Raw genomic sequence first — 20,317 nt, 5'->3', positions numbered from 1 at the left:
CAACATCAAGTTTGTTTATCAATATCGCTCTTTTCATGACTAGTGACGTAAATAACTATTAATAACTAACAGTCAATAAAATAGTTAAAACAAATAGGTAAATAAACAAATAATTGTGAGAAACCAAATCTAAAAACTTCTATTTACGATTTACAAAAAAAATAATATTGATTTATAAATGTTAAATATCCTCCGCTTCTTGTTCATATGCTATTTCTTCGAAACGTTGTGTGTAAATGACTCTTTCATGCTAACCTCACAAACATCGATTACATTTCTTCATTTCTTCACAAAATTCATTTCCTTTTCTGTCTTTTCGTCGATCGCATAAGTCACACCTCTTTTTGTTTTGATGACTGATGCTGAACAACCATTATTTTAAGCTTCTCTGGTGCCTTAAACCGTGTGTATAATATTTCTGAGCTTCTTCGGAATCTTCACATTTTTTCAAAGAATAGGATAAGTTTTTTTAATAATTCCGATCTTGCATTATTCGAGTATGATTCAAGGTCACAGCTCTATTTGTATAGCTTGAAACTATTCAAAAAGTCGACTACATCGTTTAGTCGTTTTATTGTGACACAATTTGTCGAGTACATCCACTCCTACTTTGGTGATGTTATAAAAGTGTATCACATCTGGCAATCTCGAATTGCAGTCGATATCTCCCATAGAGTGCATTGAGGAAACAAGAACAACTTTTGAAGGTTTCTCTGGATCACGTATTAGCATCTATGGTGGAATCTGTGGCTTGTTTTTCCTTATGGTCCCACCATAAGATGCGAATCAATTATCAGATTCAATGTTTCTCTTTGTTCCATAATGTTATTTATTTAGTTCCAATTGATATTCCACTTATCTTTGATGCTCCTCTTTACCAACACATGGTATCCGTCCCAAGAAGTACGGGCATCGCATGAAACTATTATTTTGAGCCCATATTTATTCGGTTTTCTAGGATTATAAGTTTTGAAAGGGTACCGTTCTCGGAAACTAAGAAAAGTCTCATCTACAGTAATATATTCCGATGGGTTGTACCATTTGGAACAGTTAAAAAAACCAATGTCCCATAATTCGCGAAAAGCTGCAATCTTATGGGAAGATTTTCTTATTTCCCTTTTACTGTCCAAACGAATGTTTCACTAAAGAAAATGAAAACGCTTTCTCGTCACGGTACTTCTGAATATTGTAAAGCCGAATCTAGAGGAGAACAAGTCTTCAATGTTCAACTCTGAATTCTTTACGATTGCTTCTATCTCCAAAGCTTCTGTATGGGCTAAGAGATATTGATTCACTTTTGATTCTTCGTACTTTTCCTTTCGATACTAGCAAATGAAGAATTTCTTGAGAAAATTTTTCACCTAAAGGATTATCCGATCAAATAGTTTCTTCGTCCTTTATATACCATCTGGTTATTGTGAAATGGGTTGTAAATCATAACCTCTGTCACTTTCCACTGAAGAAAAACTATCTTCCAGTTTATCATCTTTTATTAGAACGCAATATTCGTCTTCGGAATTCGAAACATCAGTCAGAACAGTCTCATTGTCAGATTCCTCTTGCTGGAGTTGATAAATATGTTTACCTCTCCATAGTAGTTCACAAAAAACTGACGCTAGGTTCGGATCCGACTCCAACCTTACCTTAGAAGGGTTAAAACAACTATCGGAAAAATTTTGGTTATATTTTGATTAGTAACAACTGGCAGAACAATGTCTACTTAACTGTGACCTTTTAAATATAGAAACCTTGTTTATTCTAGATTTAAACTAGAGTTTAAACCATAGTTTAATCTCCAGTTTTACCTTAAGTTGTAAAATTGGCTCTAAACCCACGTTTGTTCGTGAATTTCTGATCTGCTCCACGTATTGTCATCAGAATTAAATTATTACAAAATTTCAAGTCAATAGATTAATTAGAATTGGGTTAAATGTTGATTATAAAAAAGGTTCTACGAAGAAAGACAAACAGATTGAGTTTAGTGTTCCAAAAAGTGACGTGTCATGAAATTTTACTCACAGATATTATTTGGAAACTAGTGAAAGTTGGTAAAATAATGGTGGTAGCAACCGATCTAATCAGATTTCCAATATTTGGACCATAATTTGTATGTAACAAACAACCGATGAAATACGTAATCAAGCAGAAGATGAGGCAACAAGTCTTCATAAATTTAGATAGTTTTGGTCGCACTTCATAGATAGCACTCAAAATCGCCGATGCCATTAATGCTGATGAACATAACCCTAAAAAAATTATAATGTATAATATAAATTAATTAAATCATTTGTAAACTTACCCCTCAAGTAAATACTAGAATAAAATACAAATTGCCAGCCTTGGGAGGAACCTGGTAAACGATTTAAACTATTTGGAATAATAATAAAAATGTCATAAAAATCAATATCATCTGATGGAAATCTTTTCGTTGAATCATTGTAGATTATTCCAAAAATGTTGGCAAATAAGACGGCAAAAAAAATTGAGGTTGTTAAATTCATTAAATTGATCCAAATTGCAATTTTGAAAATGGGTTTTCGGAATGAACCTTGGGCCGCTATACTTGAAATCCCACCTGAAAATAACGAAATTACTGACAATGATTTGAAGATTTTAAATTATACTAAGTTACATAGAAAACAGAACCCCCAGAATCAAGCATATAAGCATACAGGTTTTTGTTTCATCGTTTGTTCTAATAAATTTGTTTATCAATACCTAGATTGAGAAGAAAAAAAATATTTTTAGTGTAGTTCAATACTACTATTACTTGAGTAAACCTAGTTTATCGGCAATGAGGATGCAGAGACGTTCACTTACGGTAGTGGAATCAAGAAGGTTTTACATAAAGATCTAAAGGTGCAGGACTTGTCGGAAGAACCACCCCGCTTCAAGATTGTCGCCTTAGGCTTTTAGATCTACGAGACAGCTCCAAGGACCAATGGTTTGCAGGATGATATGGCACATATTACAATTTGAACTATTTGGACAACTCATCCTCAGTTTGTTCTATCTCTCACCCCTAGTCTATTGAACTGAAGCAATTTAATTAGCAACGCCAATGCGGGGCGTTCAAAAGTAAACTAAATTAACATTGAAATAGCGAAAACCGCATGTCGATATCTTCTTTCTGTACCAAGGTATCTGAAGAAATATGTAAACCTCGAGAATTTTTCTTCAAATTTCTATTAAGCTGGTTCGTGCGAAAGGAAATTTTTATATTGGCCAACCGGCAAAAAATTTGAACTATATTCAATGGTGTCTTTTAAATATAAAGCTAATATTAGTAACAATGAGAAAAAATCATTTAATAAACCATGTAACAACTGGGGTTAATTTTGGGCCAGTATCTGGCCTTTTAGCTCAAAGTTAGCTGCCTTAAATCTTCTGATTATCCGGCTACTCGTTTCTCTAAGCTTTTGTTAAACTTGAACATTAGTGACAGTGATAGAAAATCGTAGACCTGCTCGGTGGGTTGGGGTTCATTTTGAGCCTTCTTGGTTCAAGGTTAGCTGCCTTAAGTTTTCTTCTGAATGTCCATCCACCGATAGCCACTACTCGCGTTTCTTTGAGCTCTCGTTAGACTTGAACACCAGTGACAGTCTGATTTCTCAGCGATGTGCTGACAATGAATCGGTCAGTTCTCTCGGATATGCACCGTTTTCTATTGGAACTGCGTCTTCGATGGAAGTTACCAGTCTCATGGTAATGATGGTACACTCAGGAAACATCAAACTGACTCATGTTCAGCGCACTGGCAACTTTTCGCTGACTCTAGTCTTGTCGCAAAAGGGTGACCGCTTAAGCAGCTTCTTGTGTTCATTTTGTTTGTTGTTAACAGAGTTGTATATCGATTGAAGTTTGATTGCTTACTGATAGTCGTGGGTCAACCTTTTATAAGGATCAGTTAACCCTAATTAGCACTATTGTAAACAAGCAAAAAAGGGTGGTTACCGATAGTAATATATTATTGGACTGTGAGAACAAGAAAAATTACAATATTCTATATAATTTTGAGGCTAATACAATTGACTTCAAGATTTTACTAAGACAAATACATTTTTTTGTTCATTTTGTTTACCAGTGACTTGTGATTGCCGAGTTGATTTTTTTGTCCACGAGTATATTCAATTTTTGATATTAATATAAATACTTTGAGTTCCGGTCAATTAACTCCATTACTTTTTCAATGGTGGAGGCTTTTAGTGTAACAATCATTTCAATATCCATGTAGCCTTCTTGGAATTTCATAAATATTTTCTCAAATTTGTTTTATGTCCTTCCGAAAGTAAGATTCGTTGAGGTTATCTATATAGGTATTTATTTGTGAGATATTATTGGTGTCTCTAAGGTGTTTCTTTAGGTATGTAAACACGAATATACCCACTCGTGGCTAAAACCGGAAAATAAGAGATACATGAAAGTAGTTTGTAGCTCAATTCATGGATTTTTATGAAAACCGCAAATCTGTACATTTTTATATTATCTTGGTGCAAAAAAATGGTTGGTCCATTACTTTATTGGCCCATTGTTTTTACTATAATTTAGTCTCTGGTATGTTGTGGCGAAACAAAGTTGTTAAACGATTGTGTTTATGGTCAATTTTGAACAAACGTCGCACCCATCTTGTGAAAAACTTTCTCATACCAAGGTGATAATCCACAATTGAAACTAAAGGGCAATATGAGATGCCGATGTACGATCTATGCTGCTTTAATTTTTCGATCAGATAACTCTATAAAGGGCGTCGCCAAGGGTGGGAGCGGAGGAGCAGTTGCCCCCCATAGAGATCAAAGTCCTAAGGCTGTGCGAGCAATTGACTTCCTTACCTATTAATAAATTCCGCATCGCATGACAAATTAAAGTTCAATGTATATTGTAGAAAGTATTGAAATGTTCAGAATTAAGATTTTGACATCCATCTGCAAAAATGCAAGGCCATTAAACAGTGCAAAAATATGTATGGTGTGTGTGTACAATTTGTGTTCAATCTGTAGCTTTGGACGTGGTCAAAGCTTCGGAACACGTTAAAAGGATTAATTACTTTTAATTAAAAACCACCGTGAAAATCCGTAAAAAGTGACAGACGAAATTATAAAGGAAGCTGCTGTTGTTGCAGAGAAAGTCGGATTGGAGGAGGACATTACATCTATGCCGCGGGAAACAACGTCGTAGAAGCAATCATCCAGCAGAAAGCCCTTCAGAATAGTGGAAGAGGTCTTTAGTAATACCATACTTGGATTCAATTATCACCTTCCTTGAAGTACGTTTTGCTGAAGAAAACACGCCATCATTCGCATTATCAAACAAACTTGTGAATCTATTGCCCAGTTTCATGATTTACCGAACATAAAGAATGATAGGCAGCACGATAGGCTTAATCAAATAAATCTAACAATTTTTGATGTCATAAAAGAAACAAATTCCTTCTATCCCGAAACGGAAAAAGCATTAAACATTTTGATCGCTTTACCTTGCACGATTTGTAAAGTAGAACGATCCTTTAGCAGTCTCAGAAACTAAAAACATGGCTAAGATGCACCATGGCAGAAGATCGCCTTAATGGTCTGACCATGATTAGTATACAAATGGCTATAATAAATAAAAACCTAGGTTATGTTTTAATTAAATATTTTTTTTGTTAAAATAAATAATTATTACTGTGTTTAAAAGATTATTGTGCTGACGAGGACTTGTGATGTTTTATACATTGATTTTGATATTAGAACCGTTCTTATTACAATCGTCATCGAGGCAAAGACTTCCAAAGGCACCAGGCGTTCATATTTTTTATCCTCCTTAAAATTGCCACTCTTTAGTCATAACCTGCGACGCACAACTGGGTATCCATAACGTTTGATGTATGTGCTCACTGCGAAATTCAGTAAACCTCTTTCTTACCTTACCTTACCTTACTTTTTCAAAAAAATCTTAATAAGCATAAGAAACTGTAGAGTCAAACTAAATCTAAAAGAAGTTATTAATACGTTTACCAAAAGTAAGACCCATAGAATATAGATAATTCTGAAACACTCGATAAAGAACTGCTTCCTTGTTCCAAAATAACAGGGTATTAATATTGAATCTAGCGGAAAATACATCTTTGATTCCGTCCCAAGCTCCAGGTACTGTATTGACTACACAAAAGAAAATTCCATACTGCACTAGAGATAGACCCAAAGTAAACGGTAGGGTCAATTCTAAACTTGATATTCCTCGTAAATTGAACAAGAACACCAAAACCATGTGACCCAATAAATAATATATAAGTTTCCAATTAGGGTCTCCTGAAAAAAAATGTTAATTTGTAGAAATTTTGTCCTCTTTGTCGAATTTCAATTTTTTTATTGGCTTCTATACTGAAATGATGGATTGTTGGAACGGTTCCCACATAAGAAAAATAAGAATCATTAAGCACTGCTTTACGTTTTTACCGTTTGTTATACAGAGGTCGGCATGAGTCAGACAACAAATTTGCATAAAGATGAATGCATTAATTTATTCAAAGAAATTACAAAAGGGACTCAAAAAACGGTTACTGGAAGTGTTCAAATTGATGCCCATCTTGATCTATGCATTTACGGCAAAGTTTCTTATCGTAGAGGCAGATCGAAGGTCGGAAAGGATGCATGGTCCTCTTGCAAAAACGCGATACTTGAGAAGGCCCCACAGGAAGAAATCACAGAAGTCAAGTCCTCGTCTGCCTATTCATTCTCCACTCCACCCACTTAAATCTTCGAACATATCCAGATAACTTTCACTCGCACGTGACGAACCCACGAGACCTCCCGCATGGATACCTGCCCACGCACACACACCTCAGGCAGGTTTAGTTCTTCTTCAATGAAGACGTGAGGTTTTTGGTCGTTTCAATACTAGTAGTTATGCCGATTGACCTTACCCTTCAGCTTGAAGGTTGCTTCATCCATCTACAAAATAGAATGCTGGAACTGCGGATCATCTTGACTGCATCCGACGCATACACTCAATGGGCTTCAGCATTCGTCGTAAAAACCATCGGATATAGGCGCCACGGATATAGTACTCGTGCCGAATATACGATAATTTCAGAATTTTCTGACAACTACCTTAAGGGATTATTTAATTTTTACCTGTGTAATCATCGGATTTATGAATTTTAATAACCTCAGAATACCAAAATTTTTCTGCGTCTGACAAGTACTTATCTTCTGTAGAATTATTGTTATTAGAACAATTATTTGAGGCACTGTCGCAATCGTTTAAATTTTGATATTTCGGTATAACAGTAAAACAGTAGAATAGTAAATAGCCATTAAGCACGTTATAATACACTTGAAAAATCGTCAATAGTATTATTTTTCCGTAACCAGTTCCCCTAAAATAAATACTTGATTAATTGAAGATTCAAATATATTTGTATTTTGAAGTACTTGAAGAATGGACAAAAATCCCAGCATTGTACTAACGACTTTGAAGAATACTGACTAAGAGCTATTTCCACTACGGTCAAAGGTATTCCCATAATAACCATTACAATTGTATGAGATACTAAGAAATTCCAAAATCCAATTTCTGTTATCAAATTTGGAGTGTGTAAAATATTTGTTAGACCCATAGTCCACGATAACATTGCTATCGTATACGTCGTGTGTGATTTCCATTTTAAGCGAGGAGTTTTATATTCATTCACATTTTCCATAAATGCCAAAATGACAATTTAAAGACATAACCTCATTTTCTAACCAAGAAATCAATCATTCATTAATTCTGTCAACATCATATTACAAATTCAGTTTTTCTGTGCCCGTGGAATTTGCACAAAGCAGAATCGTAAGTCATACTTTGCTGTGCTTTCCTCCATGACATTTTCAATTTTTGAATGTTGATGTTTTGTCGGGAAGATATTGGAAAAATAGACCCGATTCGTCAGGGTTAAAAATATCGTTGGGATCATAATCATTCACTAAATTATGTAATTCAGATTTCCATTCTTGGCAGACTGATTTGCTTATGCTTGCATTTTCGCCGCACATTTTTTTAAATGCTAAATCATTTCGTTTCTTAAAATTCTCTAACCAGCCATTGCTGGCTTCAAAATTTTTTATTTTCAGCGAATTAGCTTTTTCTATTAGAATGGGTCCACTAACACTGATGTTTTTGTTTCGACACTATTTGAACCACGTAACCAAACATTGTTCTAAATCAGGGAATTGGGCAATTTTTCGTCTTTTATATTTATTATTCTGATTTTTGTTTCTTCAAGATTTCAGCTTCTTTTTTATTGATCATTGATAATGTACTCTCATGTATCCCAAACTGAGCCGCAACTTCTTTCCTTTTCAATCCATTTTTCGCCACTTCTATAGCTTCTAATTTATCAGCTTGTGTGAGTGAGAGTTTTCTTTTTGTACTCATTTTAAGTCAGTTTTATCACACAGTAGGTAAAGCGATGTTTCCAGAACAATGATCAAAAACTTATGATCCAAGTAAGCCGTTGTCTTAAGGCTAACCGCCGTAAAGCTTTAGAGAATTTCGAAGAAGCCAACAATAGGTTTGTGGTGACATACCATATGTTTCTGAGGAAACCGGCCATAGGATTTCCCGTGTTACCATTTAAACTCCATTTTAACCTGTGCGGTCAGACCTTTCTCGCTCCGGGGGGGCGATCGTCCGTCGACCTTTTCGGGTCAGTCTTTCTACCTATGAAATGACAGTATTCTCTGCACTCGGTGAGGATGTGCTTAACAGTCACAGGAACTGGACAACTTTGCCAGACAGGACGACTTTCTGACGACATCAAATAGCCGTGAGTAAGTTTCGAGTGGTTGAAGCGAAGTCTTCTTATTGTCACAGCTTCTTTTCTATTCAGAAAGTTTAGGGAACACAAGACTTTGAAGAAAATTTCAGCATCCGATTTTCATAACTCACATATTCAGCCCTCCTCCACACTCCAGCTAAATTCTCTCGATATTGCGTCTGTCGATGCTCCTATCAATTTAAATGAACTAAAATTCGCGCTATCGTCTTACAAAAATTCTGCTGCCGGTCCTAATGATGTCCTCTATAAATTTGTCAAAAAACTATCCGATTCTACCCTCTCCAAGCTTCTTGACATTTATTTAACATTATTTGGAATACTCACCAATTCCCTGCATGACGCAACTCTATAAGCATCCCAATTAAAAAAGCAGGTAAATCCACATCATCCCTAAGTCTTTCCGTCCAATCTCACTCACCTGCACTACTTGCAAACTCCTTGAAAAACTAATAAATAGAAGAATCCAATGGTTAACAATTTAACTAGTGAAAACATGCAAACAATAAATACCGAAACCTTTTGTTTTGCACACTCTTTCAAAATGACTCATTGACAAACAATTTTATTTTATATAGGTTGTGGCCCCATTTCTTTAAGTTACCGAGGGCCAATACAGAGATTACTTATTTAAGTTATAGAGGTTTTGGGCTCTGATGGGAAGGGAATATATTTATTTTACGAAGTTATAGAGGTTTTTAAGTTACCGAGGTTTGAGTTATCGAGGTTCTACTGTATTACTATTCGATATATTTTCAACGTTCACAAAATCAGCGTCTTTTCCAATCGATTTGCTACAACAAATTTGCAACGAGGATAAAGCAAAACATTCGTTTCATATATCTTGTGCAAGTTTTCGGAGCCCGCTCTTTTGTCCCAACGACATGTCATAGTAAATCATTAACCAACAAAGCTTGATAAGCCAATCAACAATAAGACGTATGCAAACTTGGTTGAAAATTACCGAAAAATACTTTTGCCAAAACTGAATATTATTGTCTGACAACATTACATTTTACGTTACGGTGTCGATAATATTCATTTTCTCTCTCGTTCGAGACACTTTATCCATACTGCGCATGCTTAAGAATGCGCAGAACCGAGCTGGAACCTCAGAGAATAGAAAAATCGTTGCCATTCTGTCTTCCTCAATCGGAACAGCTTCCACTTATAGAAACTCTCTATATAAAAGTATTACATATATGCAGCATTACTATTCAGGGCTGGATTTAGCATTTTGGCACCCGTAGGCCTAATAATTTTTTTCGCCCTTTAGTCTGATTAAAGTTACTTTGCTAAAAACCTCTAAGAAAAAATTGTAATAGGTTTATATGTTAATAGCTCAAAAACTACTTCAAGATGCAATATTTTTGGAATTTACTCAATCGTGTGATAACTTTGGGACTGTTTGACGTTCTTCAACATCATTATAGACAATTTTTGTACTATAAACGATACGTGGAACCACCACAACATATCATAGACCAAATAGCAGTTAAAACATTTGAATTACTTGGGATGAATCAGCACCAAAGTAGATTTTTTAGGCAATAAAATCATGGTGAACTGTCTTTTTGTGCAGTATACTCCACAATGTGAAAATGAAAAATTATTTATTTCAAAAATATATTTTCTGCCATATGAATAAATACCAAAGTGATATTTGGCACATGCATATCTACAGTAATCTTATTTAACGCTAAAAACAAATTGCGAAATTATTAAGATTTAGTAATTTTTAAAAGCTTTATAAGCATACGATTAATTTCAGTAAAGATAATCAGTCGATGAAGACTATAATTGATATTTCATAAAATTAACATTTTATTCATAGACTGAAAAATATATAAAAAATTGAACCATTATATATTTTAATTTTTTTGCCTCTAAAATTTCGTCATTTCAAAAATTTTGCCGCCCCTCAAATCTTGTCTCCCTAGTCCCGGGCCTCGCGTGCCTAGGCGTAAATCCATCACTGTCACTATTTGTCAACTTACCAGGCTGAGAAGCAAACCATTACTGAGTTTGTTGCTAGCCTCCGAAGCAACCAACTTGACTGCAACTTTAATGGCTTAATGCCTGTACGTTCTCCAGATATCCGACGAAAATTCGAGAGAATACTATTGCACTTAAAGCCTCGCAATTCTATAGTAAAGAGCTTATTACTCAAGGAAAAATCTCGAATCTGAAATGGTGTCAAGTTCTAAATAGTCAGTGAAAATTATCCCATGCACATCCCAAAAAACGCCATAACCTTGCCCGCAGATGGAACGGTCTTTGCCTTCTTTGGAGCCGGTTCTCCCTTTTCAATCCATTATTTTGATTGTACTTTTGTTTCCTGTGTGAAATGATGGACCCATGTTTCATCCATGATTATGAAACGGGCTTATTTCTGTGAAACATTGCCAAACACTAGATGAAAATATGTTCACGATGCTCTTTTTGTTCTCTTGTGACCAAATGCGGCATCCATCTTGCGCACAGCTTTCTCATATCCAAATTTTTAGTTAATATGTGATGCACCGTCAGTTGACAATCATCCAATACTGCTTCGTGGATTTTCTTCAACATTTCTGGTGCCATCTCCTCAATTGATCTACCACTGCGATGCTGGTCTTTTCAGGTCATATGGCCTCTTTTAAATTCTACTACATAATATCTTACTGTTGATAACGAAGGTGCAGTCTCACCCAGAGTTCACTATTGATGGCTGCCAATTAAATACTAAAAAACGTGGCGTCTTCAAACTTGAAACATATGCCTTATAGATTGTTTACTTTCTAATACAGTGTAATTTTTCAAGCAACTACCGCCATCTCTAGGTAATGGCAGATACTTCTGGGACCCTCGTCGTACAATTTAAAGAATATATTCGAAGTCAATTGGATAGTGTTTATTCATATTCGTCTGTCTTTTATACATGATCGACACCTCCAAAACGGTATGGTTATAAATCTAAGATTAGGATATTCAGGGTGTTTCTAAATTCATGCGACAAAATTCAGGAGGTGATTGCTCGTATAAAATCAAGATGAAATAAAGTGAAAGGGATGATCTGAGGAAATTTTGTTATAGGAAAGACCCATCTTGATTTGATACGAGCAATCATCTCCTTACCACCAGCCATTCGTTCACATTCTTATTATTATCTCACTATTATGACTAATATTATTATTGCATTTCTAGTCCGACCGTTGCAACTTGAACAAAATGACTCCAAAAGAGCTGGTCAAACACGGAGAGCACGAACAGGAATGGGGAGGATACTTCATAATCAAAGGTAATGAAAAATTGGTCCGAATGCTATTGATGACTAGAAGAAATTATCCAATAGCTATCAGAAGATCTGGATGGAAACAAAGGGGGGCTTTGTTTTCGGAATCTGGTGTATCTATACGATGCGTTAGGAAAGATCAAACTGCAACAGTAAGTATCTCTTGATATTACATAACGATATCGATCGTTAATGATTTTTTTTTCTTTTAGAATAATGTTCTCCATTTTGTGAATGATGGTACTGCCAAACTCATGTTTAGTTATCAAAAAGTACTTTATTATAGTCCATTATGTTTGATTTTAAAAGCTCTGTGTAACTACAGTGATCAGCATATTTTCCAAAGGTTGATACAAGGCTGTGAAGATGATACATACTATGTTGAGTAAGTCTAACCACTTGAACCTTTATAGTGCAGGACAACAAACCTCTAATACAAATTCTACATGTCTCACCTTTGACATTCATTTTAAACTACCAAGCTACATTTATCGATTTTCTTTTTAGTTTAATCCCTCTGTAACTCCAAGACCGGATTTCCCAATAATCCCAGGCCTATGGGCGCAAACTTCCAGAGGGAGCCATAACTTGTTGAATTAATTAAAAAAACCAGGCTAATGAAACATTCTAATTTTAAAGTTCATTGGAACACGTAATTGCGACTGAATTTCGCTTATGGTTTAAAAGATAAAAAGAACTATTATTAAAGAGGTTCGCAAAGAAAAGTACTTTGGTATTGTGGATTGGATTAAACACTGTATATTCCACATGTTGATCAGCTAGAGGACAGTTATTCTCAAACTTTGCCGATAAAATCGATTACCTGCAATGAAACCATCCAAACACTGGTGACTTTAATGTTCATCACGTCAGTAGGTTAAATTTCTCCAACAGAACTGACGATGAGAAGCGGGAAGCTGAAGATTTCAACAACAGACCCAACAACAGACCGTGATTTGTACAACGCGACTGTACATGCACCATTCGGAACAGCATATCACAAACTAATTACAGTCACGGGTGACCAAATGGAAGCATTTGGAAAATTTCCTTTTTATGTTTCCCTAGAATGATGTTTGCTTCAAATTCAACTTCTGATTCGCGGGGAAAACTACCACCTAGCCTGCCTATAGTTGGAAGGAATACCACCAATCGTATTGAAGAAATGCGCAGCTGAACTAACAAGTAACAACCCATAAAGAACAGTTCCCAACAACTACCGTCCGATTGCTTTAGTCGCAGCTATTGCCATGGTCACTGAGAAAGTCGTTAAATGTTGAGATATATTGAAACTGCTGACATCATCAGTGACCATTAATACGGCTTTCGTAAACATAGACAACAAGGGACCTCCTGACCTATGTCACTAACGTATGAAATGAAGCTATAGAGAAATACGGGGAATCCAGAGCAATTGCGCTGGACGTATCGAGAACTTTTGACAGGGTTTGGCTTGACAATCTTCTAAATAAATTAAGATCATACGGTTCGTCGTCCTCATTTATCAATTGGTATAGTAGCTTTCTCAAAGACCGTTAAATCCAGGTTGCTATTGATGAACACACATCAGAAAGGTTTGAGATCAACACTGGTGTTCGCGCATTGATGTCTTTGTTTAAAAAAGCCGCCCTAATGAACTCTACTAACACCAAAATCCGAAGGCACCACCATTACCGATCTTAAAAACATCCTGGAGTGTGGCTTAGAAGCAATCTGATTGAGTTTATCGCAGCAAAGACGCAGGTTGTTTTGTTTACAATGAAGGCTGGTACTGCAGCTCAGAATTTGATCCTCTCTGGACATAAAATATCACCACATCGCAAATTAGCTTGTTGAGTGTTGATATTAGTAGCAATATGTCCAGGCATAGTCACGTGGCCGATTCAGCCAAGGCAGCTACACAAAAATTTGAGCCCGCTTTAAGACCAAAAAGCTATATACTCCGTAACAGTTTTCAATCCTCTGCAAGGCCCAGATTCGTCCAACTTTGAAGTATTGCTCACACATTGGAAGGTCGGCTCCAAAGCATACCCTGAGGATGCTCAACTCGATACAGATTAGAGAAGTTCGAATTATAAACTATCCAGAGTTAAGTAGAAACTTGGACAGCTTACAGCAACAAATGCTGCTGACCTGACTCTGTTTTACCAATACAAGCACGGCAAATGCTCTTCCGAATTGTCCAACATAATCCCATTTAGAGCTGTATTTACAAGACCTACTCGACATGGCTCACGAAGTTTGCCTGCAGACGTCCGTTAATTTATCGGGACTCCTTGGAGTTCAAGATCAATATCCACTCGGAACTACTCGAGTGTATTAGGGTTTACCCTCTGGTGCTTTTCTTTTACATAAAAAAGCTTATTTTCGTTGTATGATATGTTGACAAAGACAACGTGCCGATAGAAAGGTTCTGTCCCAAATATCGGACATAAAAAGCTGATCAAATTGCTCCCACGGTTCTTGAATTGTTTAACAAATTTCATTTGGACATTGCAGGAGCCAGACGTACGCCAACGCTACGCTCAATACATGGGTTGAAAATCAAAGAGGCACTATTTGCAGTTTACAAATTGACTGAAATATATTGCTAAAAGTGTCTCAAGACGGCATTTCGTTAGTCCCAGAATGTTGAGTTGTATTTGAACAATAAACATATAGGCCTGATATAATTTTTAATGGAGGTTTCATGAAAAATAACTGGGGGGCGAAAAAAAATTATTGGTCCTAAATCTGACTCTTTGTAACTGTATATGAAGCTCCCTTAATTTATTCCAAACTTCTTTATTATGAAATCTTTACCACTTGAGCCCTATATGTCTGACTAAATTATCCCTTTATTCAATATTTTTAAGTTCACGTCATAATCAATCATTACTTTTTTCATTTCTGTGCAGGGCCGGATTAAGATTTATAAGGCCTGGGGCTAAAATAATGACGGGGCCCCCTTAAGGAATTTGAAAACCCGGAAAAATTCACAAAATAATATCAATACGTTAGATTTGTGGTATCAACACATAAAAAAATACAGAATTATTTCCAAATGATGGGGCCCTCTTGGACTTGGGGCCCGGGGCTATAGCCCCCCCAAGCCCCTAGCTTAATCCGGCCCTGTTTTTGTGTAATTTGAATTCTTATTCGTTATTTTGAATGCGGTTCTTCAACTTTTGGAATTCTAACCTAACCACAAATTTTTTATGGTCTACCCATTTTAACGATTTCCAGCATTAACACCTTTAGTTTTGTTTCTCATACATTCATTATAATTTTTATCTTAGTGTTATTTGATTTTTCTTCATTTGTATGGGTACCATTTCTCTTGTTTGGATTTCCAGCTATTTTCTACTTTACATTTGTCATGACTTAACCATTTCAAGGATTTTCAGCGCATCAAAATTTTAAGTTTTCTTTCTCAAACAATCAGTTTTTTTCACCATCACAATTTTATCTTAGTGTAATTTGATTTTTCTCCATTTGTACGGGTACCGTTTCTCTTTTTTGGATTACCACCAACTTACTACTTCACATTTGTCATGGCTTCATTTTAATGATTTCACTGCGCCTTTCTTCAATTTCTGAATTCCAACAATTTTCTATTTCACATTTTTCATTTAAATTTAAATTTCATTTAATAATATATTTAATTATATGCAAATTATTTGACAGAAAAGTTTTACAGTGATTAAAATTATATTTTAAAGAAATTTAGATTTATAAATAATAAATATTATTAACTAAATTTGTACCAGCAGTTGCGGTTATACAAATAATATAATTTAATCCATGATCTAAAATTTTAATGATAAATTTTAATTCAAACCTACCCATTCTACCATAAACAGTTTTCATCCATATCCACCTATCCTAGCTGTATCCTCCATGTTATTTTAGTTCAATGATTTTTCAGTTGTGTCAAAAATATGCTGAGAGCAATTCACAAAGAAAACCTCCACAATAAAGAAGACTGTCGGTCGTATATAGGAAATATGTTTAGGGTGAAATTCCGCGAATGTCCGGAATGGTCAACCGACCAAGAAATAGCCGATTTTATATTCAAAAAATGCATTTTAATACACTTGGACACTAATGAAGATAAATTCAATATGTTGGTGTTCATGACTCAGAAACTGTTCTCGTTTGCTCAAGATAAATGCAAGATAGAAGGTGCGGATGCCGTAATGATGCAAGAATTACTGTTAGGTAAAAAAGTAAATGAATTTAACCCACTCTATATATAAAACGGAAATATATTTTCAGGTGGCCATTTGTATCTACAAATTGTCAAAGAGAAACTCTACTCTTGGTTGAACATATTAAAATTGAGCATTATTAAATTAGCCAAATCTACCAACTTTTCACTCAGCCAAACAGAAATTTTGAAAGCGGCGAGATACAGCGGTGGAATTGAGGCTGCCATGTCAAACTTCTTAGCTACAGGAAATTTGAATAGTATTTCCGGATTAGGACTGATGCAAGACAAAGGTTCGAGTTTACTTTTTTATACTTACTAAGGAGGGTATGTAGTATGTGTTAAATATGGGTGGTGCCACATTAGCATCAGAGTTAATTTATTTTACATTATATTTACTACATTATTTTGTTCAATGTCTTTCAAATTCATTCATATACAATTGCTACATTCATACCACACCTTTTGACTACCCCAGAGCCATTCAGAAATATTTTAAACTGTTGTTTATTATATATAGTTGAGCTTTTTTTAACATTGAGATAACGCCATCAGCAATCTTCAAACTATCTTGACCAAATCAGCGAACCGAAATCAGTGTGCTTCTGCCATCTTCATGGAGGTCCAGGAGGCTTTCGAGCTGGTCTGGCATTTCATTCTCTATGCTATAATCTGATCGCTTCACGAATCCGAACCGGGGGTAAATCTTTGGATTAAAGAGTTTCATTTTAGCTCTGATTGATAAAATGGGAGCCCATGCTTTCAAAACATATTCAATCGTTAATTCACATAATTATAACTAATAAATGCTCGTAAACTCAAAATAGCACTTGAAAAGTTAAAGACAATTCGAATGAAAGTTATACTTTTGAAATACGATTTCATTCCATAACTTTTTAAATTTTCAGGTTTGGTGATTATGGCTGAAAATATCAACAGAATGCGTTACATGTCCCATTTTCGAGCTGTCCACAGAGGGGCCTTCTTTCAAGAAATGAGAACCACCGAAGCCAGACAGTTACTCCCGGATGCTTGGGGGTTTATATGTCCTGTACACACACCGGACGGTGCACCTTGTGGTCTTTTGAATCATCTCACTTTAAACTGTATCATAACCAATGTACCTGATCCAGTTAAAGTAAAGAATATTCCATTGGTTCTAACTGAACTCGGTATGAAACCTCCAAAATATGCCGACACCACAGATTTGAAAACCAGTTATGTAGTACAATTGGATGGTAGAATTATAGGTTATGTTGATGGAAACGACGCCGCAAAACTTATACAACGACTGCGTCTGTTCAAAATAAAAGGGGTAATCATACCGGAAACTCTAGAAATAGCGTTTGTTCCTTTAAAAAAAACCGTCGCTCAATATCCCGGAATATTTTTGTTTACCGGACCGGCTAGAATGATGAGACCATTGATGAATTTGTATACAAACAAGATAGAATTGGTGGGGACGTTCGAACAGGTCTATATGGATATATGTGTAACCCCCGAAGAAGCATATAAAAGTAAGTACTAATTTTTTACTATAACATCCTTGTTACGTTGAATTATTATCGTCACTAGTAGTCACGAGGTTCTTAGTGGGTCTGTTGTTGGTCCCCTTTTCTTTGTGATCTACACATTGATTCAAACAATCCCAGAAGAGCTTATACACTAAATGATGTGGAGCTTATTACAGTTAATCAGCATTTTGATCTTGGAGTTATAGTGACCGAAAACCTGAAATGGGATGTACATATTAACCAAATAGTCAAGAAATCCAATTCATTCACTTATATGGTACAAAAAGCTTTTAAGAATCACTACTGTGCACTACTTTTAGTGTGAACAGTATTCTGAAAAACTTTCATGTTTAAATTTATAAAACAATAGTTTCATCGGTTTTTTTTCTTTTAACCGTCTACTATTGTTAAACAACAATAATAATAATAATAGTACTGCAGCCTTAAGGAGGACCTCGACTTTCTCTAGCCCCAACGCCATCACTTCTGGTATCTTGCAAGAACCATGCAGTTTGCACTAATCTTTATAGCATTTTCAGAGACGCCGTTTTTGGGTTAAATTCAAAGTTGGAGGGGGGAGTTGACATGATCCGCCTCATCAATATTAATTCGAACAGTTCAGCCTGCTGCAGCCTCTTCAATTCTATATTGAGCTCCTCGAAATCACGCTGAAGGCGCGCAACATGATTGACAATTCCATCGTGAGCATTCATGATTCCATAAGAAAAGAAAGTATCTAATCTCTGATTTACACTCAGTTCATATACAGAACTCAACTTGGCCCTAATATTCTGGGCCATGAGTTCCTCATTAATAGCATTCAGCGTATTTACCAAAAAGAAGTGAGCAAGCGAGTCCTTGGTTTCGAATTAATCCTTAATACTTAATCAGCAGCCAATGTCAACTCACCATTTACGATATCCAAAACCTTTTGATGTATAGTACAGGTGAAATAGGATTAAGGGATTCTAGGAGGTTTTGGGATAGTGAATAAGTCTAGCATGTCTTCACAAAATTACAGGCACGGGTTTTCGAAATTTTGAAACGCGAATACCTCGAAAACTATGAGGAATTCGAAAAAACTGCCCAAACAAAAAATGTAGAGTACAAAATTTTCTATAATTAAGTTATTTTTCATTGGAGCCACTATTAATGAGTAAATCTCCTTAAACGCCAAAAGCCAGAGCGTCCAGTGCGAATTCAAGCCAATTTACGTTCCAGACGTACAAGGAAACTGCTATAACTCATGGAAAACTACTTTGTTTTCAAAAACCAAAATGCCTCGTGATGGTTGAGATCTCTATTTTCTACGCATAATTTTCGAAAATCTTGCGAGACGAAGATGTATATTGTCCACATAAGCACTTAGAGTTTCAATGGATGAATATAATTAATCACTCGCTATATATAAACAAACAAATTCAACGAGAGATTTGTTGTTCGTATTATAATCAATATTTTCGTGTATATAACACTCATGAAGTACTTCTTGGTTTCAAACGAACTAACTTTTAAAAAACGCTATCATGAACACTATTTTCGTTCTCGGTTGTTTATTATTTCAAGATTCAGACTTCTTAATAGTTTCTTTTTGTTGTCTACATTTTTTGCTGAAGCACTTTTTTTCGAATTCCTCGTAGTTTTCGAGTTATTCAAAATATTTTTGAGTGTATAATCCCATTTGTAACGGAAATTTTGAGGTTAGCAACAAATTGAAACCTTTTTTGTACCCAATGTTGCGCTCCACATTTTTTTCCCAGCAGTTTGTGTCGAAATCCTCATAGTTTTCGAGTTATTCGCAATTCCAAATGTTTTTGAGTACATGAACCCGTTTTACAGTGAAAATTTTGAGGTTAGGAAAAAATCCTTAAACACCAATCTGTAGAGAGCATTTTGTGCTGTACACTTTTTTTTTCGAACTTCTCGTTTTTTTCGAGTTATTCAAAATATTTTTTTGAGTGTATAATCCTATTTGTAACGGAAATTTTGAGGTTAGCAACAAATTGAAACCTTTTTTGTACCCAATGTTGCGCTCCACATTTTTTTCCCAGCAGTTTGTGTCGAAATCCTCATAGTTTTCGAGTTATTCGCAATTCCAAATGTTTTTGAGTACATGAACCCGTTTTACAGTGAAAATTTTGAGGTTAGGAAAAAATCCTTAAACACCAATCTGTAGAGAGCATTTTGTGCTGTACACTTTTTTTTTCGAACTTCTCGTTTTTTTCGAGTTATTCAAAATATTTTTTTGAGTGTATAATCCTATTTGTAACGGAAATTTTGAGGTTAGCAACAAATTGAAACCTTTTTTGTACCCAATGTTGCGCTCCACATTTTTTTCCCAGCAGTTTGTGTCGAAATCCTCATAGTTTTCGAGTTATTCGCAATTCCAAATGTTTTTGAGTACATGAACCCGTTTTACAGTGAAAATTTTGAGGTTAGGAAAAAATCCTTAAACACCAATCTGTAGAGAGCATTTTGTGCTGTACACTTTTTTTTTCGAACTTCTCGTTTTTTTCGAGTTATTCAAAATATTTTTTTGAGTG

At 35.4% G+C, this 20,317-nt stretch overlaps 1 protein-coding gene across 4 annotated transcripts in view; it reads left to right on the top strand.

Annotated features, from left to right (window-relative positions):
• Nucleotides 1-20,317, top strand: part of LOC130897623 (DNA-directed RNA polymerase I subunit RPA2) — a 49,222-nt gene that overhangs the window by 5,969 nt on the left and 22,936 nt on the right. For all 4 annotated transcript variants that reach the window (XM_057806562.1, XM_057806563.1, XM_057806561.1 and 1 more), the window contains exons 4-8: nt 11,984-12,223; nt 12,284-12,456; nt 15,979-16,271; nt 16,329-16,553; nt 17,169-17,777. In XM_057806562.1, coding sequence (XP_057662545.1) covers nt 11,984-12,223; nt 12,284-12,456; nt 15,979-16,271; nt 16,329-16,553; nt 17,169-17,777 — 1,540 coding nt within the window. The remainder of the gene's footprint in view (nt 1-11,983; nt 12,224-12,283; nt 12,457-15,978; nt 16,272-16,328; nt 16,554-17,168; nt 17,778-20,317) is intronic.

Source organism: Diorhabda carinulata, chromosome 8, assembly GCF_026250575.1.
Source record: "Diorhabda carinulata isolate Delta chromosome 8, icDioCari1.1, whole genome shotgun sequence".
Classification (NCBI taxonomy): Eukaryota; Metazoa; Arthropoda; class Insecta; order Coleoptera; family Chrysomelidae; genus Diorhabda; species Diorhabda carinulata.
The sequence above is the reverse complement of the archived record's forward strand: the minus strand, read 5'-3'. Positions and strand labels throughout refer to the sequence as shown.